At 45.1% G+C, this 27,493-nt stretch overlaps 1 protein-coding gene across 2 annotated transcripts in view; it reads left to right on the top strand.

Moving 5' to 3' along the window:
• Positions 1 to 3,204: 3,204 nt before the first annotated feature.
• Positions 3,205 to 27,493, top strand: part of LOC147097788 (vascular cell adhesion protein 1-like) — a 48,337-nt gene continuing 24,048 nt past the window's right edge. The window contains exons 1-5 of one of the 2 annotated variants that reach the window (XM_085971898.1): positions 3,205 to 3,415; positions 14,453 to 14,716; positions 16,039 to 16,353; positions 20,219 to 20,497; positions 21,759 to 23,632. In XM_085971898.1, coding sequence (XP_085828024.1) covers positions 3,349 to 3,415; positions 14,453 to 14,716; positions 16,039 to 16,353; positions 20,219 to 20,497; positions 21,759 to 21,934 — 1,101 coding nt within the window. In that variant the 5' untranslated portion in view covers positions 3,205 to 3,348 and the 3' untranslated portion in view covers positions 21,935 to 23,632. Of the gene's footprint in view, positions 3,416 to 14,452; positions 14,717 to 16,038; positions 16,354 to 20,218; positions 20,498 to 21,758; positions 23,633 to 27,493 lie in introns of those variants that run through there. The other variant, XM_085971897.1, reaches the window with a different exon arrangement.

Genomic DNA, 27,493 nt, shown 5'->3' with positions numbered 1-27,493 from the left:
ATTTTAATTTTATGGAGTGTCAAATTTCTCTATTATGATAAAAATTACAGTTTTTAAGAAACTTAAAAAAAAATTCTATATTTTTTTTAAAGTTCATTCATACTTATTTCAGGTTTACCTTTTCCTCGTGTAAGAGCCCCAATCTTTGTTTTTCTCTCTGTAACATTTATAAAAAGTCCGGATCAAAGCAGCTTCTCATTTCCTGGTTCACTGTCTGTGAGAATTCTGCATTGTGATTGGTTGCTTAGACAGCTTGTTGCCATCACAGTAGCTTGCGTTAGGGATTCCCCATTATATTGCACTGAAATCACTTAGGCGTTGAAAAAGGCAAACTTCTCGCCACAGAGATCGCAAGATCTTTGCGGGCAGCTTTCTTCGGGGCCAGCGGCGAATGCCTTTGCTTCGCCGCTGACCGCAAATTCTGGGCCATTAGTTACCCGGACAGCCACTAGCTCCTGTCTTTCTCGCTCCTTTTTCGGGTTGCCGGCCAAATCACATTTACTGCTTGCTAGGCTTCCAGGCACTGTTTCCATGTTTGCGAGCAGTTGGTTGATGGTTTCTGTGGAGTTGGGGCAGACGGACAGTCTCCAGGCGCGAGCAAAGCTGTCTCGGAATCGCCAGTCTGCCGCCGCTGCCACACACACGGGGGGGGGGGGCAAGTGTGACAAGTCCCGCTGCGGCTTTTTCTTACTAACACATTCATCCAATAAGAGCAAGTGTGAAATCCATTCCCTCCACCTGCTTCACCGTTCACCATTCACCACACCGGGTACATCAGTGAAATACAAGTAATGTCCTCACAGCAAAAGGTCATGCAAGAGAATTTACACAAAGGGGAAATACATTAATGTAGGAGATAGAGTGCAACGTGAAACAGGATATTTTATAAATTTTACACCAACATGGACTCAATAATGCTTTCCTATGGCAAGTCTCTTTGTGACTATAAAATGGAGTAAAAGACTTGCAAACACTCTGGCAGTGCTTTACATTTCAGGGCCAGAGAGGTGCTACTAAAAGCCTGATTTTATTCAGTGCGGAATTGTCAGTTTCTCCCAAGATTTCATTTTTGTGCAATTCAGTTATAAACTGGTTGAGACCTGGAAAGACACCCAGAGGGCTTGGAAGGTGTTTGATGTTGACTGATTTGTGGTTGAAATTCTGAAATCAAACCGAGATTTTATAAATTGTACGCTAGCAGCAAACAGGCTCATCGTGCTCACTGTCTACAAGGCAACTTCACCCCACCACTAGACTGCAGACCTCTTATATCATCTCCGCCCATCCTCTGTTTACAACCAGGACATGTCCTAGTCTCTGCCATTCCCATGTAACCTGAATTCCCTCTGCATCCATTTGCACAATGCGGCTGCTGTTCTGGACCTCAGAGCACATTATCTCTTACTCGGGCTCCTCTCTCCTGTCTCCTCCCCTTCTTGTCAACCAGTCACGCCAGCTTCTATTTCTTCCCTCTCAGGACCTTCCCCACTCCCAATCCCTACCCAACAAACAAGGTAGGACAAATGCACATAATGAAAATCCTCAGGGATAAAGGAAAGTACATCGTGAATATGATTATTCTGTATTTTAACTGAGGAATTCTGGTGTCAACCAGAGTTTATGAACATCAGCCGAGGCAATGAATTTTATCACCTTACCCAAATTTGGCTCACTAGTAATTTTGATGAATTGCATTGATCCTTTTGAAGAACACAAGTGTGAGATATTTTGAACTGGGATTGTTTTAAAAGAGTTATCAAGAAAACTTTTAAATCAAAGCGAGTTTGTGTGAATGGCAGAGAATGTAGATCGGCAGCTATGCCTCTTCACAGAAATAGATTTAAAACATTCTGGATGAGGAGGCCTGTTTCAGCTCATTCTGTCCAGAAATAAAGCACATCCACCAATCACAGCCTGCGACTGGCTGAGGAGTGACTCCACTATCACACATACCAGTCTATTCAAGTCTTGATTACTCATGTGAAGAAATTCTTCATCATCTCGCTGCTGAATTCTTTCCCTACATTGAACCCATACCCATTGTGACATTATAGTGGTTTACCTTGACGTATTGCAGAGTTGTGAGGATGTGCAATTCATTTCCAGAGTTAGTGATTGAGGCAGAAACTATGTCAACATTCAAGATTGCCTGGATGAGTGCAGCTCCAGCAACATTCAAGAAGCTCGACACCATTCAGGACAAAGCAGTCCGCTTGATTGGCACCCCATCCACCACCTTAAACATTCACTCCCTCCACCACCGGCGCACCGTGGCTGCAGTGTGTACCATCTACAAGATGCACTGCAGCAACTCGCCAAAGCTTCTTCGACAGCACCTCCCAAACCCGCGACCTCTACCACCTAGGACAAGGACAGCAGGCGCATGGGAACACCACTACCTCCAAGTTCCCCTCCAAGTCACACACCATCCTGACTTGGAAATATATCGGCCATTCCTTCATCATCACTGGGTCAAAATCCTGGAACTCCCTCCCTAACAGCACTGTGGGAGAACCTTCACCACACGGGCTGCAGTGGTTCAAGAAGGTGGCACACCACCACCTTCTCAAGGGCAACTAGGGATGGACAATAAATGCTGGCCTTGCCAGTGATGCCCACATCCTGAGAATGAATAAATTAAAACATATATTAGATTGGATAGGTGGATAAAAGAAGAGGGGATAAAAGGATATGGGTTGAGGGTGGGTTCATGTGATTAGAGCCTGTGTCAGATAAACCTGGACAGGGACTAGTTGGGCATTTTGGACTGTTGTATTTTTTATGTATTTTCTTTTTCTACATCATTTAATAGCTTAGATACTTTTGTAAAGGTACCCTCTTTACCAAAGAAATATAAATGTTGGCCTTTGTGGAATTAGACCAAAGAGGGAGAATTTTGCGAGAGAACCTCAGACAATCTGTAGGACAATCTACGAAGCACAGCTTGAACTGCTCGCAGGCAGTTCACTATTCACATGGATCTCTGCAGAATTATTTTTTCACAAAATGTTGCATTCACATATGTAGCTCTCTGTATCTAAACTTGCCATGGGCCTATCGCTTACTTTGATTTAAATTTATGGTGAAAACAGGAAATGAAAGGATTACTGGCAGAACAGGCCAGTGTTCCAGCTGCCGGTAATGATAATACCCAATACTGTTCCCGGACTTTAAAAAAAAAGGCGGGGCCCATAGATTCTTCAATCCGCGAAAAATCCTGCCTGCATTTACCAGTCACTATATAAATAAATCAGGGTTAACCCAAGAGTAGGGAGCGTGCGAACCTTTCAGGATTAGAAATCTGGACAAGCAATTCTCTGAAGATTTTGTACTTGCAGACTCTTAATTATGGATTTCAGGCTCACTTCGTGGTTTGGATATATTTGGCTTTTCAGTCTGTTTTTCACTGTAACAGGTAATTGCATGTTGATAGAGTGTTTATACAGTATGTCTGTGTGTTGTTGATGGGGTTAGTCCAGGTTATACTGTGGGTGGCAGATGCGACCTGGCTCGTTGGCAGTGTCTATCGCCGTGGGTTTTATGCAGCGTGCCTTCTGAAGGTCACTTCGTTTTAAAAAAAAAGTTTTTCGAAACTTTGATTGCATCTCCAGCACCACCCGCTCCCCAACCATTGAAGAGTTTCTCTCAATGATTAAAACACTCAGCCGAAGCTCTCCCTCGGCATGGCATCCAATACTTGTTCTGGACCTCGGCTGCTTTTCTGAGTTTGGGATCGCGGGGAGCCGCCTCCCTCCCTCGGTCAGTCAGCTTGAAGTTGCTGGCGCCGGCTGCAGCAATATCCAGGATTCTCATTAACCCGCAGGAATGGGCAAGCCGGCTTCGGCAGTGTCAGTATTGGCGCATTGACTGAGCGCGTTAATCGGATCAACATAAATAACTAACTGGTTTTAGCAGATAATTGTGGTCAATTTATAATGTATTATTAAATAAACCAACAAATTAGCAAAAGAACCAGAGGTGAGACGAGGAGAAAGTTTTTAACAGTGAGCTTGCCATGAACAGAGGGACAACCAGTAAACTAAGACAAGAGTATATATAAACAAGGCGAATGTATATTTATAAAGTCAGGGATATACCTGTTTATACACTGTATGAATGGAACCGCGTTTATGTGTTCAACCATAAATGTATTTTGATGCTTTGGCAACATAAGATGTACCTTATCATGCCAATAAAGCGATTTGTATTGTATTGTATTATTATTGAGTGGTTGTGATCTCTGTGATCTTAACTCTGTAATCTCCTTCAGCCCCACAACCCCCCCAGATATCTGCGCTCCTCTAATTCTGCCCTCTTGAGCATTCCTGATTTTAATCGCTCAACCTTTGGTGGCCGTGCCTTCAGTTGCTGAGGCCCTAAGCTCTGGAATTCCCTCCCTAAACCTCACCTCGCTACCTCTCTTTCCTCCTTTAAGATGCTCCTTAAAACCTACCTCTTTGACCAAGCTTTTGGTCACCTGTCCTAATTTATCCTTATGTGGATCGGTATCAATTTTTTTGTCTTAAAATACTCCTGTGAAATGCCTTGGGATGTTTTACTACGTTAAAGGCGCTATATAAATACAAGTTGTTGTCGTTGTTGTGATCTGGAATGCACTGCCTGAAAGGGCGGTGGCAGCAGATTCACTTTCTAAGGAGACTTGGATAAATACTTGAAGGGGAGAAATAGCTGTGGGGAAGGGGTGGGGGGGGGGTTAATTGGACAGCTCTACCAGAGAGGCAGGATGGGCCGAATGGCCTCCATCTTTCACACGTTGCACTAACAGAAGAACGCAGTGCCTTCTGATACTGTTCATCTCAGAAGAATGAGAGGTGATCTCATTGAAACATACAACATTCTTACAGGGCTTGACAGGGTAGATGCAGGGTAGATGTTTCCCCTGGCTGGGGAGTCTAGAACCAGGCATCACAGTCTCAGAATAAGGGGTCAACCATTTAGGACTGAAATGAGGAGAAATTTCTTCACTCAGAAGGTGGTGAATCTTTGGAATTCTCTACCCCAGAGGGCTGTGGAGGCTCAGTCGTTGAGTATATTCAAGACAGAGATCGATAGATTTTTGAATATTAAAGGAATCAAGGGATATGGAGATAGTGCAGGAAAGTGGAGTTGAGGTCGAAGATCAGCCATGATCTTATTGAATGGCGGAGCAGGCTCGAGGGGCTGAATGGCCGACTCCTGCTCCTATTTCTTATGTTCTTATGAATGTCCACAGTGCAAGCCTGTAGGTGTCAATCTCAATGTCAGCTATTTCACAAGCTTCCAATGATATATTTGATCTCTTCAGGCGCTATCATATTGCGTAATACACTGTTTTGGGTAAAATATATTTATCAGTCTACATTTGAATGTTACTTCATTGTAGATTTATTTAGTAGCCCCCATTGTAGCCGATATGATAATATTCTGAATCACAGAAGTAGAGGAGGTTTTTAAAAAAAATCACTCCAGGTTGTTCTGGATGCTGATTTCCAGAGGGGAAATAAACTAAGAGTAATAAATGAAATTAATTACGGCAACAAATGGAAAGTGTGTTTTTAAATGTGAGTACACTAACATTGTGCCAGTCATAATTTTGCTTGGCTAAAAGCACTTTAGTCATACGTGGCCCATTCACTAGTTGCGATACACTGCTCCCAGCTCTGAAAGGTCACATACCCCTGATATAGGTTGACATTCCAGTACCGTACTGAAGGAGGGCTGCATTGTCCAAGAAGTTGTCCCTTGGCCTCGCCCCTCCCTATCTCTGTAACCTCCTCCAGCCTTACAACCCTCTGAGATCTCTGCGCTCCTCCAATTCTGACCTCTTGTGCATCCCCGATTTCCTTCGCTCCACCATTGGCGGCCGTGCCTTCTGTTGCCTGGGCCCTAAGCTCTGGAATTCCCTGCCTAAACCTCTCCACCTCTCGCTCCTCCTTTAAGACGCTCCTTATAACCTACCTCTTTGACCAATCATTTGCCTTAATCTTTGTGTCTCGGTGTCAGATTCTGTTTGCTAATCGCTCCTGTGAAGCACCCTGGGACATTTTATTACGTTAAAGGCGCTGTGTAAATCCAAGTTGTTGTTGTTGATTCCAAGTGTCAGACTGAGATACGAGAAGTCAAGAAACTTGAGCTTTTTAGCCTTGAAAGGAAGTGACTTTGTAGACAAAGCAGACCTGGAGCGCTCCCAATAAACTGACGGTAAGATCCAGTGGAAGGCAAATTTAGGACAGGTGTCAGAAAGTACTTCTTCACACAAAGAGTGACCAACACAGAAATTGAATTCCTGGATAGGGTGATTGAAGTAAAACCCCTGGAATCATTAGGAGATAGTTGGTTACTTTGATTGGGTTGTAGGGACTGCAGGAGCTTTCGGGGTGGATGTTTAAGTGGGCCGAATGGCTTTCCTCATCTGCATCTATTTTGTGACTACACAGTAGTCGGAGTGTGCCTTTAGTTATCTTTGAGGGGAATTCTTCCTTCCTCCTCTATCTGTGGTGATTGGAGCGAGCTGGATCCAGGATTCCCTGTATTGTTCACTCGGCTGTCCTGCCAGTTTTGTATCAGTATAAATTCTGTAACAGGGTGTTGTTTCCTGTAATTCTTTTATTAGGCAATCTCAAAACATAGGAAGCAATAAATTGGGAGCTTTCTTGTTTTTTATGAAGTAATGGAGAGAAATGAGGAATTGATTTAATTCCAAGACTGCATTGTGATTAATGAGAGCTGCACGATAACTCTTTCATAGTGCAAATTGAAGCTGGACTGGTTAAAGAAGCAGTCTTGCCTCTTGCCTGCAGCCAACACTTAACTAAGAGGAAACTGTTAACTAAATGAAACCCAGTGATTTTGGGGTCAACTTCTGCAGAAATGTAGAACACTGTCCAGCAGAACCCTTCCTGCATCTCCGACTTCTGCAACCAACTCCCCTTCCCGCAACAGTTTCACCTGAGCCACTCTTGCTGAGGTGGACGAGATGTTTAATAAAGAGAGACGAACTCATTCAAAAAAGGAGTGGATAGAAATTGGATTGGAGGTTCCAGAGGTTGAGACTGAGTTGATGAAATATTACAATTGCTGTGCGGTTGGTGGAGAGCATGACATGGTGGAGAAGGATAAACATTCTTGAATGTTAGTTTTTCCCCTTTGGGGAACAGGAAGTATTTATAAAAGAAAGAAAAGGCTTGTATTTACATAACGCCTTATCCTTATCACACCGCAGAGCATGCCGAAACTTGTCACATCGAATTCGTTACTTGGAAGTGCAGTGAATGCTGTGCAAGCATAGGCAGCAGCTATTTTGTGCATAGCAAGTTCCCACAAGCAGAAATTAGACCAATTCCTCTGTTTCGGGTGGAGTTGGTTGAATGATAACTGCTTGCCAGGGAAAAGGAAGAAACCTCCTGCTCTTCTTCAACTAAGGTCAAAGAACCTTCAACATCTACCTGAAGCACAATAAAAGAGAGATGTCTAATTAACATCTCATCCAAAGGGCAGTACCTCCAACAGTGCCGAACTCCCTCAGCACTGCATTGGAGGGTCAGCTTGGATTATGTGCTCAAGTTGTGGAGTTGGACTTCGCCCCACTTTATGCAGAAATGGTGCCCTTCCGACTGGCCACCCAGGAGTTGTGGGCCCATTGTAAGACTAGCGAATAGCAGGCTGCAGTAGTGGTTCTGCTGCACAGGACGGGAGGAAAAAGAGTGGGAGAGCTATAGTGATAGGGGATTCTATTGTAAGGGGAATAGATAGGCGGTTCTGCGGCCGCAAACGAGACTCCAGGATGGTATGTTGCCTCCCTGGTGCAAGGGTCAAGGATGTCTTGGGGCGCCTCAGGGTATTCTGGAGGGGGAGGGTGAACAGCCAGTTGTTGTGGTGCATATAGGTACCAACGATAAAGGTAAAAAAATTGGATGAGTTCCTAAAAGCTGAATATAGGGAGTTAGGAGGTAAATTAAAAAATAGGACCTCAAAGGTAGTAATCTCAGGATTGCTACCAGTGCCACGTGCTAGTCAGAGTAGAAACAGAAAGATATTTCAGATGAATACGTGGCTAGAGGAATGGTGCAAGGGGGAGGGATTCAAATTCCTGGGACATTGGAACTGGTTCTGGGGGAGGTGGGACCAGTACAAACTGGACGGTTTGCGCCTGGGCGGGACCGGGGCCGATGTCCTAGGGGGAGTGTTTGCTGGTGCTGTTGGGGAGGGTTTAAACTAAAATGGCAGGGGGTTGGGAACCTGTGCAGGAAGACAGAGGAAAGGGAAGCAAGGATAGAAACAAAAGACAGGAAGGAGAAAAGCAAAAGTGGAAGGCAGAGAAATCAAGGGTGTAAATCAATCACGGCCACAGAAAATAATAATTCTAAAAGGACTAAGAGTGTTAAAAAAACAAGCCTGAAGGCTTTGGCTAAAAATTGATTGGAGGCGCAAACGGGGCGCCCAGATCGCCTGGGCGCAAAAATTACCACCGCGATCAGAGCAGTAGCAACCGCCGGAAATTCAGTGTGAACGCCCCAAGAGGGACACGGGGCGCTGCTCGAGGCGCCCCGCGTCCCTCTTGGGGCGCTCAAACTGAATATCGCAGGGCAACGTACCGCAGCACCACACGCTGCGGCACGGCGCGCTGCGGTACTGCAGGCCCTCCTCCCGTTCTTAAGGGGGAGAGGCCTGCACCAGCACGATGCCCGATCGCGACTGCCGGCAAAAGAGCCCGGCACCGAGGAGAACTGCCGGGCTCTCGAAAAACAGCCGGCAATGCCACGGGGGCCGATCAGGAGGCCGGGGACGGAGGTGCTGGATGACAACCGCCGGAAAAAACGGCCGCCGCGCACCTCCACCTTAAGTTGCGCCTCTGCCGCCACAGGTAAGCTCCGTGAACCGGGCGCCATTTGCGAACGGCACAACAGAGGCAGTCGCTGCCTAATATCGAGTTCGGGGCGGTAGCGGGGCGCTGCACACTCCAATGACGTCATCAGAGGCGGCACAGCGCAACAGGTTAACGCAGCCAGTAGCGCCCCAGCTGAATATCGCGGGAGGTGTGGCCAGTGGCGCTAAAGCCACTGACTGCCCTCTTTAGGCGCTAACTGGTGGCGCTACCCACCGAATTTTTAGCCCTTTGTGTCTTAATGTGAAGAGCATTCGTAATAAGGTGGATGAATTAGCTGCGCAAATAGATGTAAATGGATATGATGTAATTGGAATTATGGAGACATGGCTCCAGGGTGACCAAGGCTGGGAATTCAACATCCAGGGGTATTCAATATTCAGGAAGGACAGGAAAAAAGGAAAAGGAGGTGGGGTAGCATTGCTGGTTAAAGAGGAGATTAACACAATAGTAAGGAAGGATATTAGCTCTGATGATGTGGAATCTGTATGGGTAGAGCTGAGAAATACCAAGGGGCAGAAAACGTTAGTGGGAGTTGTATACAGACCCCCAAACAGTAATGCTGAGGTTGGGGATGGCATTAAATGGGAAATTAGAGACGCATGCAATAAGGGCACAGCAGTTATCATGGGTGACTTTAATCTACATATAGATTGGGCTAACCAAATTAGTAACAATACTGTGGAGGAGGAATTCCTAGAGTATATGGGATGATTTCCTGGACCAATATGTCGAGGAACCAACTAGAGATCAGGCCATCTTAGACTGGGTATTATGTAATGAGAAAGGATTAATTAGCAATGTTGTTGTGCAAGGCCCCTTGGGGAGGAGCGATCATAATATGATAGAATTCTACATTAAGATGGAGAGTGAAGTACTTGACTCAGAGACTAGGGTCCTGAATTTAAATAAAGGAAACTACGATGGTATGAGGCGCGAGTTGGGTAGGATGGATTGGGGAACGTTACTTAAAAGGTTGACGGTGGATAGACAATGGCAAACATTTAAAGATTGCATGGATGAACTACAGAATTTGTTCATCCCAGTTTGGCATAAAAATAAAACAAAAAAGTTGCCTCAACTGTGGCTAACAAGGGAAATTAGGGATAGCATAAGATCCAAGGAGAGGACATATAAATTGGCCAGAAAAAGCAGCAAACCTGAGGATTGGGAGCAGTTTAGGATTCAGCAAAGGAGGACAAAGGGATTAATTAAGAGGGGGGAAATAGAATATGAGAGCAAGCTTTCAGGGAACATAAAAACTGACTGTAAAAGTTTCTATAGATATGTGAAGAGAAAAAGATTGGTGAAGTCAAGCGTAGGTCCCTTGCGTCAGAATCAGGGGAATTTATAATTGGGAACAAAGAAATGGCAGACCAACTAAATACATACTTTGGTTCTGTCTTCACAAAGGAGGACACAAATAACCTTCCAGAGATGTCGGGGAACATCCTAATGAGAGGAAGGAAATGAATGAAATCAGTATTTGTAGGGAAATTGACAGGATTGAAGGCCGATAAATCCCCAGGGCCTGATAATCTACATCCTAGGGTACTCAAGGAAGTGGCCCTAGAAATAGTAGATGGATTGCTGGTCATCTTCCAAAATTCTATAGACTCTGAAATAGTTCCCATGGATTGGAGGGTAGCTAATGTAACCCCACTACAGGTAGACTACCCTTTATCTGGACTTCCGAAAACCGAAACCCTCTAAAAACCGAAGGTTTTTTCGTTCAGCGTAAGTCGTGCGTACGAACGAAAAAACCTTCGGTTTTTAGAGGGTTCCGGTTTCGGAAGTTCGGATAAAGGGTAAGTCGTGCGCACGACCCCCCGCCGACCCCCCCGCGGACCCCGCCGGCCCCGCCAGCCCCGACAACCGCCGACCCCCCCCGCGGACCCCGCCGGCCCCGACAACCGCCGACCCCCCCGCGGACCCCGCCGGCCCCGACAACCGCCGATCCCCCCCGCCAGCCCCGACAACCGCCGACCCCCCCGCGGACCGCGCCGGCCCCGACAACCGCCGATCCCCCCCGCCGACCCCCCCGCGGACCCCGCCAGCCCCGACAACCGCGGACCCTGCCGGCCCCGACAACCGCCGACCCCCCCGCGGACCCCGCCGGCCCCAACAACCGCCGACCCCGCCACCGCCGACCCCCCCGCGGACCCCGCCGGCCCCGACCCCCGCCGACCCCGACTGACTTACGCTGAGCGTCAGCGTAAGTCGTGCGCACGACCCCCCCGCGGACCCCCGGCCGACCCCCCCCCCGCGGACCCCCGCCGACCCACCTTCCGAAATCCGAAATTCTCCTTTATCCGAAACTCGGCTGGTCCCGAGGTTTTCGGATAAAGGATAGTCTACCTGTATTTAAAAAAGGTGGCAGAGAGAAAACAGGGAATTATAGACCGGTAAGGTAAAGATGTAATAGCAGAGTTCTTGGAAAACAGTGACAGGATCGGACAAAGTCAACATAGATTTACAAAAGGTAAATCATGCTTGACTAAGCTACTGGAATTTTTTAAGGATGTAACTGGTAGAATGGATAAGGGAGAACCAGTGGATGTGGTGTATTTGGACTTTCAGAAGGCTTTCGATAAGGTCCCGTATAAGAGATTGGCGTGCAAAGTTAAGGCACATGGGATTGGGAGCAAGGTACTGACTTGAATAGAGAACTGGTTGGCAGACAGGAAGCAAAGAGTTGGAATAAACGGGTCTTTTTCCGAGTGGCAGGCAGTGACTAGTGGGGTACCGCAGGGATCGGTGCGAGGACCCCAGCTATTCACAATATATATTAATGATCTAGACGAGGGAACTAGATGTAATATCTCCAAGTTTGCAGATGACACAAAGCTGGGTGGGCGTGTGTGCTGTGAGGAGGATGCAGAGAAACTCCAGTATGATTTGGACAGGTTGGGTGATTGAGCAGATGCATGGCAGATGCAGTATAATGTGGATAAATATGAGGTTATCCACTTTGGTGGCAAAAACCGGAAGGCAGATTATTATCTGAACGGCAATAAATTGGGAAAAGGGGAAGTGCAATGAGACCTGGGTGTCCTTGTGCACCAGTCGCTGAAGGTAAGCATGCAGGTGCAGCAGGCGGTTAAGAAGGCAAATGGTATGTTGGCCTTCATAGTGAGAGGATTTGAGTACAGGAGCAAGGATGTCTTGCTGCAGTTGTAGAGGGCCTTGGTGAGACCACACCTTGATTATTTTGTGCAGTTTTGGTCGCCTCATCTGAGGAAGGATGTTCTTGCCATGGAGGGAGTGCAGCGAAGATTCACCAGACTGATACTTGGGATGGCAGGAATGACGTATGAAGAGAGATTGGGTCGATTATGCTTATATTCGCTAGAGTTTAGAAGAATGAGAGGGGATCTCATTGAAACTTATAAAATTCTAACAGGACTAGACAGACTAGATGCAGGAGGGATGTTCCTGATGGCGGGGGAGTCCAGAACCAGGGGTCACAGTCTAAAGGTAAGGGGTAAGCCATTTAGGACTGAGATGAGGAGGAATTTCTTCACCCAGAGAGTGGTGAACCTGTGGAATTCTCTACCACAGAAGGCAGTTGAGCCAATTCATTAAATATATTCAAGAAGGAGTTAGATATATTTCTTAAGGCAAAAGGGATCAAGGGGTATGGGGAGAAGGCAGGGACAGGGTACTGAGTTTGGATGATCAGCCATGATTGCATTGAATGGCGGAGAAGGCTCGAGGGGCCGAATGGCCTACTCCTGCTCCTATCTTCTATGTTTCTATAATGGTATTTAGGCCCTGAAACTGGCAAAAGACCTTAATTTAATGATATTCATTGGGCACATGCGGTTTCAGGCGAGAGAGGGAGAGACCAAATATAAACTAGACCATTCTTACTGTCCCCCAAAACATTTAATATGAACATCATCTTTAACATTTCATACATCTTAGGGGCTGAATTTCCTTGCCATTTGCAGCGCTGGAATGGCTTAGAAATGAACTTTAGAAGGAACTCGGGATTCAGCAATTTACGTTGCTTGTCCACCTTTAAATCGTTTCCCCAAAGTTCTCTCGATCATTTTGGTCCTTTCCATGAACCCACTGGGCTCATTTGCATACTTGCGCCTGTCAGCCAGTGGCACTGTAGACACGACTTTCCTGGATTTACACCGTATTGCACTTTGAGGTGCAGCAGCGGCCTGTGTCACCCGATCAAGGCAGAGCTGAGGAGTTTGTGAGGTTTGAAGAGTCTGCAAACTTTGCTATTGATTTCTGCAATTTGGAAGCAATTTTTCAATCCTTTTTTTTGTTGCTTTGTTTCCTACTGAGACCTGCACTAAATTTCACTCCTTCCTCCTGGGTCAGACCACCCAATGATTTTCGGACCCCCCCCCCCCCCGCCCCACCCCACCCCGTCACCAGAATTAGAGAAATTCAGGAGCAAGTATGGCTTTTCTCCTCCGCATTCCACTCTAGGCCATTACTTCGGAGGAGGAGGAGCAGCACAAGTTGCAGGGATGGTGACTCGAGCATTATGTCAGAAGATACAGCCCATCAGGTATTAACCCCACCAAAAAATGTGTAGGCAGCACAGGTCCTATGAGGACCTCTGCATCAGAAGAGTTTATTTCTCAAAAGCTGCAATTGGCCATCTCTCTGAGCTACTGTGTGACGATCTCCAGCCGCGTTCATCCGTCAGCATGGCTCTCTGTGGCAATGAAGGTCACCACTGCCCTCCATTTTTATGGCTCAAGCTCCTTTCAGACAGCTACAGGGGAATCTCTATTGGAAGCCAGCGAGCAATACGAGCATGTATTCGCAAGGCCACTGATGCCCTGTACAGCAGAGCAACCCACTTCATTAGCGTTGGCACATAACCAGGCAGCAGAAAGGGCCACACAGTTCTGTAGGAATCCTGGCTTCCCTAAGGTACATCGTTGGCACCCACGCTGCACTGAAGGTGCCCATAGAGCAACCTCTCACCTACATGAACAGAAAAGGATTCCACTGTGTGAATGTGCAGATAGTGTGTGACGCCTCTCAGATGATGGTCTGACTTCAGTAACCCCAAACACAAGCAGAAGAGCGATACAATGAGGCCCACACAGCCAGCAGGCTGATGAGTGAGAGGACCATTGAGGTGCTGAAGGCCCGTTTTCAATGCCTGGGTAGCTTGGTGCCACCCACATCCAAGAGTCTGTTGGTCCTCCTCAATGCCCCCAGGAGGGCTTGGAGGTGTGAATGAGCGATGCTGTGCATTCTTCTCCTCTTGACATCCTGCTCTCTGGGCACAGATTGACACCTGAGTATTCATAATTCTGTCCAAGTATAATAAAAATCTTGGTCAGAAATGCAATGAAGTAATTTGAGAGAGAAATGAAAGAGCCAAGCAGTGTTCTGATGAAAGGTCATTGGCCTGAAATGTTAACTGTTTCTCTCTGCACAGATGCTGAGTATTTCCAGCATTTTTTGTTTTATTTCAGATTTCCACCACCCGCAGTGTTTTGCTTTTTAAAAGGCTTGGAGATTTACTCTGAACTGTTCAACCTCTTAATGTATTCCATATCTTTGTATTTACTGTTTTCTCAACAGAAATCATGGCTGGAGTTGAGATGTGGATTGACGCAAGCCCCCCAGCTGTGGCGTTTGGAGAGTCTTTGGTGGTGAACTGCAGTGCAACATGTGCAACCAAATCAATAATAATGGAAGGAATAAAAGATAACCACCCAAAACATGGGGCTCAATGGAGCACCGTTTCTTCAACAAGTATCCAATCATGGTCTACCTTAGTGACATGTTTAGTACAATGCACATCAGGGGAAAATAAGACGAAGCAAAAAAGGATGACTGTATACAGTAAGTTAAAAATCTTGTATTAATAAGATATAAAGGGAAAATGATAATGATGGGTGAACTGTTTAAGGATGTGCAGAAAGTGTCTGGCTCAGGGCAGCTTGGTGCTGGTGTGTTGATAACCTGCTGTGTAGTAGGAAATTGGATTACACAAAGTGAGGCCCTGATCTCTGCTGATTTCAACTGGGGCTATGGAGCATTATCAAATAAAGGAGAGTGGGGAAATCAGAAGACTGGTAAATCTGGCCTAATACATAAGGGGCTGCTTGTATCCTTCACGCTACGGTGCACCTTGTAACTGGGCTGGCTTTAAAATCCTTCAAGTTAAGGAAGGTTCCCCATCTCATTCCATTTCAATGTGGCTTTATTCACGTTAAAAAGTTTCAGGAAATCAACCACAGAATGTAACGAGGAATTCTTCCTGAGGTTCCCACATAATTACGCTCGTAGAAGAATGAGAAAATCAGGGGGGGTGGGGGAAGCAACCCTCATAAATCTCCTAGCATCCATCTTAAGCTCTTCAAAGGTCCAACAACAGATCAGATAACTGTGTCCCTGTCACAAATTGGCATATGGCTCAGAGGTAGGGAATACTAAAGAGTGAAGAAAGTATTATAAATGGGTTTAATATTACTAGTTATCAAGTTGCTGGAGGAGGTTACAGAGGTAGGAGGGGTGAGGCCAGGGAAGGATTTGAAAACAAGGATGAGAATGTTATAATCAAGACGTTGGTCAGCGAGCACTGGGTGATTTTCACACTAAGTTTCACCACCACTTGGCACTCTGCTGTACAATAGCTTCATGGGAGTTTGCTACAATCTTTCAATAGTGAGAGATTTTTTAAATATTTAAACAATAGTCTTCAAAAATCAAGTTTCAATTTGAAACTGGGACTAATCCAGATCAAATGAAAGTTAATCCGCAATGGGTTGGCTCAGTTTGACTCAACATGGAGCAGTGGCTATTTAGCGACCAGATTCTCTGTAAAATGAAGATTTGTATTGTAAGCTGTTTCAGTGATCTTCAGTGGGAAATATCTTACTTTGATGCATATCTTTATTAATGTTGTTGATGTCCGTAGTGTTTCAGTTTTCCAATCGGACTGCCAGGTTTTAGGACCGTGCAGATTGAAGAGTCCAAACATCAAACCAGTATTCTGATCCTTAATAAGGGACAGTGACCCACAAGGCACACACGTTGTTCGGACAGGCTTCTTGTTTGTTGCTCACATTGTGCGACAGTGGATATCTGCAAGGGAAGGTAGCCCACAGTGCTCAGGCACATTATTTCAGTGAATTCTGTTAACTGTGATCCTCCTTTAACAGATCGAGAGTTAAACATTACTTCGCCCCCTGACGTGCTGGAAGTTAACAAAACATATAGTCTGGAGTGCACTGGTCCCAGGGTCTATCCAAACAATAAGCTCGTACTCACATGGCTGAGAGGGAGTGAGATTGTTCAGAGTGTTTCCACAGAAGAACCAGGATTGCCGGGTGACGATAAAAGATTGAGGAATGTCTTCAATTTCACTGCAAGTATGTCAGATGATGGCCAGGAGTACACCTGCTTGGCAGAAGTGGACTTGAGCTCCAACATCACAAAACCAATCACAAACTCCTCGGTGACTCTGCAAACTTACTGTAAGTTCCACTTGAACACATTTTTGTTGACTCATTTTCTGCATTATGTTGGGAGTGGTATGGAGCTTTTATCATTGAATTATTATCACTGTAATCTTCTGTCCTACAGCATTGATCAGTAGCAGGTACAACTTAGAGTGCATAATTAAAACCGGAGGTGGGGGAAGAGGGGTTGTAAACCAGTTCTTCTGTTACATGATTACTGATTAAACTGCAGAGGGCCGAAAAATAAGATGCTGCACTGGCAACCAAAGTGAAACAATGTGATTGATCTTCCCAATTTCTATCTATTACATCTTAAAGGTAAACCCTGATGCATCAGTTGCCCCTCTCGATGGACGATAAGAACAAGAGTTAATCTTTTTCATTGCTGTACCTTGCCTCACCTCTGATGCATGCTAGTGTAATTTACCGCTTTTAAGGAGATTATAAGGACAAGCAGACCCAGCACATGTTACTATGGGTCGCAAGCCACGTACTCCATTAAAGCCACTCATAAATTCAATAAGGAATTCAGGAGAAAATTACCTGGAGAGTGGTTAGAATGCAGAACCTGCTACCACAGGGAGTGGTTGAGGCGAATAACAGAGGTGAATTTAAGGGGAAGCTAGTTAAGTACATGAGGGAGAAAGGAATAGAAGGATATGTTGATGGGGTGAGATGAAGAGGGGTGGGAGGAGACGAGTGTGGAGCATGGACCAGTGGGGCTGAATGGCCTCTTTCTGTGCTGTACATTCTGTGTCAATCCATGTACTTAAAGATAAAAGCAGGAAATACTGGAAACACACAGCAAATCAGTCGGCATCAGTGGAGAGACCAAACAAGTCAATGTTTAGGGTTGGGCCGTTCTAGAGAACTGAAAAATAAAATGAACATGAAAAACCGTGCACCAGGCTCATTAAAGCCTCAGGAATTATGCAAATGAGGCCCTGAGATTTTGACTGGAGCGCCCGGTAGCGCCGCGGGCAGGTGGGGGGAATTTTCATGCATCCGATTCCAACGGGTGGGAAGTGGGGATTGCGAGGAGAGGAATCTGAATTTGATTTATTCCAGGGTCAGGAAGCCAGTATGTAGGATGCTGTCCATTATTTCCCCTACTGCCACCAGAGCACAGTCTGTGATTCCACGGAGCTGGAGGCACTGACTGATCCTTGGCTGCTTCTTAGATGGGGGTCCATTGCAGATTCCAATGTAGCTGCCATACATTAGAATCATAGAATCGTTACAGCACGGAAGATGGCCATTTGGCCCATGGAGTCCATGCTGGCTCTCTGCAAGAGCACCTCAACTAGTCCCACTCCCCGCCCTATTCCAACTCCCTTTTGAAAGCCGTGATTGAATCTGCCTCCACCACCCTTTCAGGCAGTGCATTCCAGATCCTAACCACTCGCTGAGTAAAAAAGTTTTTTCTTATGTCGCCTTTGTTTTTTTTGCCAATCACCTTAAATCTGTGTCCTCTGTTTCTTGACCCTTCCGCCAATGGGAACAGTTTCTCTCTATCTATTCTGTCTAGACCCTTCATGATTTTGAACACCTCTATCAAATATCCTCTCAATCTTCTCTGCTCCAAGGAGAACAGCCCCAGCTTCTCCAGTCTATCCATGTAACTGAAGTCCCTCATTCCCGGAATCATTCTCGTAAATCTTTTCTGTACCCTCTCTAAGGCCACTTCCAACTACACCAGCGCCCTCAGACTCTGTGAATCACCCAGTGCCACTTCCTTATCAACACGATCTAATTCTCCCTGGGTGAAAAAATGAGCTGATGCATGGGAGTAAAGAAGAAAATGATGCAGGGGGTGTGTTTGAGGGACTTGGGGAAGAGGAATTCACAGGTTGGTTGATTCATCTCCTTCATATCCTTCTTCATTGTTATTCTCCTTGTCTTACCCATCATCAACATTGTTCACAAAGAAGCAGTTGTGTCATTGTTCTTCCTCATCATCATTTTCCTCCTCCTGTGGCAAATTTGCAGGAAGGAAAGGAACAAGCTAAGAATGAACCCCTTGGGATTAAGGAGACAGAGAAGCTTCACAGGGATGCAATCGCAACACTGTTGGTGTTCAGTATCTTTGAAGTCAGCATCTCACACGGCAAGAGCAGAGTGCCTCTCCCTCCATCTCCTCGTGCGGCATTATGTGTTTCAGACTGGGAATGCTCCCTTCGATGGCTCGCCTCTTCCAGGCATTGGGCACCAATCTTTGCGGCAACAAGATTGAGTAAATTAGGTGAAGGCTTGCAGTTGAGGAGTGGCGTAGGGCAGCTGAAGTAAGAGATGTGGTGGTATCACTCTGTTAAAGTGGAGGAAGGGGTTTTAGGGTTATGCAGGTAATTGTATGTAGGCAAGATGTGCAGCCATATTGTAAGAAAGAAATACAAAACTTGCATTTTTATAGCGCCTTTCACACCCTCCGAATATCCCATAGCCCTTCACAGCCAATGAATAACTTTTGAAGTGTGGTCACTGTTGTAAGGTAGGGAAACACGGCAGCCAATTTGCGCACAGCAAGCTCCCACAAACAGCAATGTGATAATGACCAAATAATCTGTTTTTTGTTATGTAAATATTGGCCCCAGGACACCGGGGAGAACTCACCTGCTCTTCTTCAAAATAGTGCCATGGGATCTTTTACTTCCACATGATAGAGCAGACGGGGCCTCGGTTTAACGTCTCATCCGAAAGACGGCACCTCCGACAGTGTGGCACTTGTTGCTGTAATCTTAGCCAGAACTGGATTTTTAAAGGCTGCGCTTTAATTTCCATACACTGTAGCAGATTTCTCCCATTTTATATGGATTATACGCTAATCACTACTTCAATGGATATGCAAATGTTGTGACCAGGAAATTCTGATTTAAGTACCTCTCCAGGTCATGGGAAGGCACAACTCATTGTCCATTGGCATACAAGTGGTGCAACTCACTGCGTGGCGCCATTGTCTAATCTGCATTTTATCATCACACTTGTGTGCATGGAAATCTCTGTGTTAAGCTGCCACTTGGTTGACTCATCTCAAAATGATGAAACAACAAATCATAACTAAGAAGGTTGTGAACATACCAATGAATGAGTGCAAGCAGCAACAAAGACTACCAATTACAATGATCCAAAACTAACCACCACAAACAGGAAAACATCTACCAATAGTCAGCAGCAGAAACACAACCAATCAAAGCACTCCAAATACTTTTGGAAAATCTTTTTTGCCACCATCTTGCTTTCTCACTAAGTTGAAGACTGGAAACAGCATAATCAAAACATTAAATGATAAAATTCACCATATATAATTGCCTTTTGTGTGTTTTGAAATATCTCTAGCAAAGTCTCTGAACACATCTCTTATACACTGTTCCAATTATGTACCACTTCTGCACTCCCCACCCCAACAAACCCTCCAGCAATAGTGTCCCCTCCAACTCCCCATAATAATCCAAAGGCAGCCATACTTGATTACATCATAGTCAGAGCACTTCAAAGTAATTGACTGCGTGCAAGGGCTTTGAGATATTTATTCAAGATTATCTTGTGCAATATAAATTCAAGTCTTTTTTGGGGGGAAATATCTAGGAGCATTGATTCTATCAATGTGCAGCTCTGGAGTCTGGCAGGATGCCCCCAACGACAAGCCCGCATTTCAGGTGGCCCCTTACAGTGCAGCATTTTCTCAGAGGAATGAAGCACAATTTGATAGTGAGTCAGCTCTGGCTGTTTCTGCACCTTTACAGTGACAAAGGTCTGGGCACAGAATCGCTTCTGCTGAAGCCTAGCGCACGACACAAAGCAATTCAAGTTAAAAGGAGCTACAATTGCTCTCTAACAAAATCAAATGGAAGTCATATTTTTAATTTTTTCTTTTCTTTTACAGATAAACCTACAGGCACAATTGTATCAGCAAATAACAAAACCATCTCCGAGTCCCCAGTACATTTCAGTAATGGTGATAGTATCACATTAATCTGTGATGCCCAAGGAAACCCACAGCCTACAATGAAATGGGACTACCCCCAAAAAAGCAATATTGTGATTAATCCTCCTGGAGTCCTCCATATTTCCGATGCCACAACAGAAAATAATGGAATGTATAAATGTACAGCTACTAATAAACTTGGGGCTGATGAGAAGAGCGTGCACATCAAAGTCAAAGGTCAGTTTGAAATCTTGATGATAAAACATTTAACTTTACCCTCCTGGTCAGGGCTCGAGTCAAACAAGATTTGTGGTGAATAACCAGACCAGCCACTTGTACGGCAGGTGTGCTCAGGTTTGAGGCCGTAAGACTTTAGGTGAAGGTGGGACTGTAACCGAGAACAGCAGGGCTCTGAGATGGTGAGTAACTTGGTGGGGACAAGGACATCGAAGGCAGAGTAAATCACTGATGGCAGTGAAGGAATACAAGCACAAATACTGCGATTAATTCCCAATCTAGTCTGAACTGAAGGGTTGGTGCTCTGTAGAGGATGCTGGATCTTCCCATGGGAGAAGGCGGTTGTTAGTTCACACCTCTCAGCAGCCAGGCAAAGCAGAGAGATGGCAACAGGTTGCATACCTACCGTACTGACTTCAGACCAGGCAGACATAGCAGGCATAGGAATAAATTATTGAAGAACTTGCACATGCAGAAGGATTGAAGTTAGTTGCTTGCTTGCCTCCCCTCAATCATGGATTGGTGCGTGTTGTAGGGAGAACATAGTTGGTGGCATTCAATAATAATTCTTGCGACTGAAAACAGTAGAGCAAGTAAATAAGTGATGCATCCGTAGGATCTAACTTTGGAATCTGACTTTTAAGAGCTTTACAATGAGCAGTCCAGGAAAAAGGTAGTGAATATTCTGTATAGGAATCTGTTAAATATATGCTTGTTCCACTCTTAAAGACCACATAATTCACAAGCAACAAGTTACAAAGTGATTTACAGAGTCTTTTGCAAGAGTGGAATAAACATCTCATTCAACAACCTCCGATGTACTATTCCCATTTATGCGGCATGCACTCCTGTTGCATGTTATTTTGCTAATTTTAAAATGGGTCACCCGTTTAGTTGCAGAATTTTGGTCTGGTGATCTCTTTTTTTGCGTGATGTGGAGTTCAGTGAAGTAGCACACAGTTGCCAATGGTAGCGTTCTAAGCACAAACACTGCGGTGAGGGTCCTTGACTGTTCCATTCTGTGGTAGAAGGTTCAGTGGCAGTATTAAACATTAGTTGCTATGATTATGCTCTCTGCTATGTGACTGTACAACTGCCAGTGACTTTCAAAAATGCAGTTCTGCTTGGACACACATGGAACAAAATATGTATTTGACATGTTATGGATTACAATTGCTTATCAAATTGTACTATTGCTAAAATAGATTATAGAATACAGTTTTACAAATTACTTTACTCAACTTCCATTTTTTTCCCACAGGTGTAACAGCTAGCATAGCTGCAGCAAGTGTGTCAGTGGTGGCCACACTTGCCCTTGTAACAGGAGCCATTACTTATTATTTGTACCAAAAAGCCCAGAAAAAAGGAGACTACAAAGTACAAAATGCAAAGCCCAACAACAATCCACAAATCCCGAATGGGAATCAAAATCAGTAAACTATCACTCTAACGGAATCAAAGCCAAAACCTACAAGGGACAAGAATACAAAACCGGTTTCATCAATTTAAAAACAGTGTTTGCCAACTACTCTGCAAAAGATAAATGGGGTGAATTTGCGCAGTGGTTCTTCTGCCCGTCTGCCATGGGGTTTTAGTAGATGAGCGGTAGAACCACCGCGCAAATTCACCCCCAACCTTTCTGAATTACCTCCTGTCTCTGTCACCTTCTCCGCCCCCCCGAGATATCTCACACCTCCTCTAGCCCCACAACCCCCCGAGATCTCTCTCACCTCCTCCAGCCCCACAACCCCCCGAGATCTCTCTCACCTCCTCCAGCCCCACAACCCCGAGATCTCTCTCACCTCCTCCAACTCTGTAATGATCAATAACATGTCATTCTATAGTGGACACTAGGTGGAGCCATAGAGCTGTGTAGAGCTGTATATAAGACTACACTACCCAGCTGTATGGATATTAAGACTTCATTACCCATGAGGCACTAGGCTACCCACAAGGCAGCAGTCAAGATGGAAGCCTCTACAGATACTGTACCTAGTCCACATGTGTCATAATAAGAATGTCTATTTATTAATGAACATAAGATGGTACCAGGATGGTGAAGATCTGCTGAAAATTGTGAAAAGCGACATGGAGAATTTGAAGCCACCAGACCGTTTGAAACTCACAGGAAACATCGACTACAATTGGCAGACTTTTAAACAACAATTCGAACTCTACATTGCAGCCATCGGATTCGGTACGAAGCCAGACGCAAGGAAGATGGCGTTGCTGCTTACGGTTGCAGGCCCACAGGCGATAGAGGTATTTAATACATTTGTATTTAATCCAGAGGAGAACAGAGAAAAATTAGAAGATGTGCTAAAAAAATGATGCACATTGCTCTCCCAAAAAGAATGAGACGTATGAAAGATACATCTTCCGTTCTCGGACACAGCAACAAAATGAGACTTTTGATAACTTTATAACTGATCTGAAACTGAAAGCACAGACATGTAATTTCTCTGAGCTGAAATCATCCATGATTCGTGACCAGATTGTGTTTGGTATTCATGATAAAAAAGTCAGGGAACGTCTGTTGAGAGAAACCGAACTAAATTTGGAAAATGCAGTGAAAATATGCCAAGCCAGCGAGCTAGCTCGAAAGCACGCGAAGACTTGAAATCAGTAATGATGCGATTGTAATGAGTGATAATGCTGCTGTCGGTGCTGTGTCCTACAAGGGGAAGAAACGTGGGCAGAACAGAAATGAAAAGCAATCGGAGGATGAAATTTTTAATTGTAAATGCTGTGGTTACAAACACCAGTTAAGACAATGCCCAGCGTTTGGAAAAATGTGCACAAAGTGTAATGGAAAGAATCACTTTGCCAAACAATGCTTTTCAAAAGTAAAAACTAAGAAAGGGCAATGAGTTAATGTAATTGAGGACACTGATTTAAGTGAGACATTTTTTGTACGAATGGTGTCATGTGACAATATCAAAAAGGATACAAAAAATGTGCAGCCCTCAGAAATGGACAATGCTGAACATAAAGTTAATGCAGTAAAAGAGGACAAATGGATGATCCCACTGCAGGTAAATGGAGCATTAGTTACCTTGAAACTAGACACTGGGGCAAAAGCAAACTTAATCAGTATGAGTGACATTAACAACATGAAAGAAAAGCCCAAAATACAGAAAAAGTCAGTACTACTGAAGGACTATAATGGACAGAAAATAGATAGCTTAGGTGTATGCAGACTTAAAGTGACAGTCAAAGACAAAGTGCATCATCTCATGTTTTCTGTTGTGGCTGAAAGACTTGATTCACTACTGGGTGACAAAGCTTGTGAGGACTTAGAACTGGTCAAGAGAGTCTACCGTATAAACTGTGCCATAAGCAGACCAGATGACTCGGTGGATTCTGTAGTGAATAATTTCCAGGATGTGTTCAAAGGATTTGGAGTTCTACCATTCACTTACAAGATCCAGCTAAAGGAGGATGCTCAGCCAGTGGTACATGCTCCACGAAGAGTTCCAGCACCCCTGCGTGACCAGCTCAAGAATGAACTGGACAGAATGACCACACTAGGAGTCATCAGGAAAGTCGAAGAGCCAACAGACTGGGTTAACTCCATGGTATGTGTAAAGAAAAAGAACAATGATCTAAGAATATGCATGGATCCAAAGGACTTAAATGCAAACATAAAACGTGAACACTACCAGATTCCCAAGCGAGAAGAAATCACCAGTGAAATGTCAGGTGCCAGATACTTTACAAAGCTCGATGCCTCACAAGGATTTTGGCAACTAAAACTGGATGAAGAGAGCACCAAATAATGTAGCTTCAACACACCATTTGGCAGGTATTGTTTCCTCAGAATGCCTTTCGGGATAATATCTGCATCTGAAATCTTTCATAGAGCGATGGAACACATAATTGAAGGTCTGGAAGGAGTTCGGGTCTATGTTGATGACATCATCATCTGGGGCTCCACACTGAAAGAACACAATGAGAGACTGACTAAAGTGCTACAGAGCATACGCCGGAATGGACTGAAGCTCAACAAAGCCAAGTGTCAGTTTGGCGTCCAGGAAGTCACTTTCCTAGGGGATAATCTATCTGGTAAAGGAATAGAGCCAGATATGGAAAGAGTAAACGCCTTACTCAAAATGCCCCGACCCACTGACAAAAAAGGAGTGCTACGCATAATGGGGATGATAAACTTCATTGGAAAGTTCATTCCTAACTTGTCAGCCAAGACAGCCTGTCTGCGAGACCTGCTACATAAAACAAATGAGTTCGCATGGACAGAAAGACATGAACAAGAGTGGATAAACCTCAAAACAGTGCTGACAACCACACCTGTACTCACCTTCTTTGACCCAACAAAAAGAATCAAAGTGTCAACGGATGCATCAAAAGATGGCCTAGGTGCGGTCTTGCTACAAGCAGAGAGTGAAGATTGGAAGCCTGTTGCCTATGCCTCCAGGTCTATGACTGATACTGAGTGTCGATACGCCCAGATTGAAAAGGAATGTCTAGGCTTGGTAGTTGGACTAGAAAAGTTTCATGGCTACATATATGGACTTCCCACCTTCACAGTTGAGACAGACCACAGCCCTCTGGTTGCCATCATAAAAAAGAACCTGAATGAGATGTCTCCAAGGATTCAACGACTCATGATGAAGCTGCAAAGATATGACTTTGAACTGATCTACACACCAGGCAAATACATAGTGTTAGCAGATGCACTATCCCGAGCACCCACAATTAGTCATGTGAGCTCTACTGAAGAAGACGTGGATGTTCATGTGAGTATGGTCACTGCTGCGCTGCCCGTGTCAGACACAAAATCAAAGCAAATAGCAGAAGAAACAGTAAAAGATACAGTATTACAAACAGTAATAGAGAACATTCATCATGGTTGGCCAAAAGGTTCCTGTCCAAAATATTTTCACAAGGTCAGAATTGAGTGTCGCAAGTGGACTATTACTAAAACAGAACAGAATAGTCATTCCACAGGCTCTACGTCAAGACATGCTCAAAAGGATTCATGAGGGACACCTCGGAATTGAAAAATGCAAAAGGAGTGCAAGAGACACTGTTTATTGGCCTGGCATAAATAAGGACATTGAGAACATGATAGGCAAATGTGAGACATGTCAGAAACACCAAAACAAACAAGCAAAGGAACCAATGATAGTAGCTGACATACCAACAGCACCATGGCAAAAGGTTGGTATGGACCTTTTTCATTTAAATGGTAAAGACTATCTAATAGTGATTGACTACTATTCTAACTATCCTGAGATGGCGCTGCTCTCAAGCACCACAGCAAGCAGTGTCATAATGCATGTGAAATCCATCTTCGCCAGACATGGAATTACCAGGATTGCCATTAGCGACAATGGTCCGTGCTTCAACTGTAAGGAGTGGCAACAGTTTGCAGCACATTATGACTTTCAGCACATCACATCCAGTCCTTTGTATGCTCAGTCAAATGATAAGGCAGAGAAAGGTGTTCAAGTTCTCAAGCAGCTACTGAAGAAAGCGACAGAAAGCAAGTCTGATCCTTATCTCGCCCTGCTGAGCTACCGAGCCTCACCTTTAGACTGTGGTTCTTCACCTGCTGAACTACTAATGGGTCGCAAGTTGCGCACCACGCTACCCTGCTGTGCAAAAGAACAGCAAAGTGAGGAACTGAGACAGAGACTTCAACTGTTAAAGCTGAAATAGAAATCATACTATGACAAGTCATCCAAAACTCTAAAACCATTGACAAGGGATGATGTTGTCAGGATTGAGGATCCAGATGCATGGAACAGGAAAGCTACAGTTCTTGAGGAAGTAGGACCAAGGTCATACACTGTTAGAACTGAGGAAGGACAGATTCTCAGGAGGAACCGCCGTTCCCTCCTAAAAACACAAGAGACTATTCAAGACCAGATTGATGACAATGCCGCAACTGCATCTTGTCATTCACCGCCAGAACAATCTCATGCAGACACATCAGACTTACCCGTGTTGAGAAGATCCACACGTGAAGTAAAAAAGCCTGATAGACTTAATCTTTGAGTACAATGTAAAGCTTTGAAAATGTGTTGACTGTTTTGAAAATGTTTATGTTTATATAGCACTAACAAAAGTGTTACTGATATTATCTTTATTGTTTTCTTGAAAGTTGATTGATATTGATTTTGTTAAACCTCAAAGAAAGGGGGATGTAATGATCAATAACATGTCATTCTATAGTGGACACTAGGTGGAGCCGTAGAGCTGTGTAGAGCTGTATATAAGACTACACTACCCAGCTGTATGTATATTAAGGCTACATTACCCATGAGGCACTAGGCTACCCACAAGGCAGCAGTCAAGATGGAAGCCTCTACAGATACTGTACCTAGTCCACATGTGCTCAATAAAAGTGTCTAGCAAAAGCTAGCTGTGTTCATAATAAGAATGTCTACTTACTAATGAACATAAGACAGCTCCACCACCCCCCGAGATCTGTCACCTCCTCCAGCCCCACCCCCGCGAGATCTCTCTCACCTCCTCCAGCCCCACCACCCCTGAGATCTCTCTCTCCTCCTCCAAACCTCCGAGATCTCTTTCACCTCCTCCAGCCCCACCACCCCGAGATCTCTCTCTCCTCCTCCAAACCCCCGAGATCTCTTTCACCTGCTCCAGCCCCACCACCCCGAGATCTCTCTCTCCTCCTCCAAACCCCCGAGATCTCTTTCACCTGCTCCAGCCCCACCACCCCGAGATCTCTCTCTCCTCCTCCAAACCCCCGAGATCTCTTTCACCTGCTCCAGCCCCACCACCCTGAGATCTCTCTCTCCTCCTCCAAACCCCCGAGATGTCTTTCACCTGCTCCAGCCCCACCACCCCGAGATCTCTCTCTCCTCCTCCAAACCCCCGAGATCCCTTTCACCTGCTCCAGCCCCACCACCCCGAGATCTCTCTCTCCTCCTCCAAACCCCCGAGATGTCTTTCACCTGCTCCAGCCCCACCACCCCGAGATCTCTCTCTCCTCCTCCAAACCCCCGAGAT

This window comes from Somniosus microcephalus, chromosome 31 (genome assembly GCF_052327205.1).
Source record: "Somniosus microcephalus isolate GS21.2 chromosome 31, FLI_Smic_1.0, whole genome shotgun sequence".
Lineage (NCBI taxonomy): Eukaryota > Metazoa > Chordata > Chondrichthyes > Squaliformes > Somniosidae > Somniosus > Somniosus microcephalus.
This window is presented reverse-complemented; position numbering and strand designations above follow the sequence as displayed.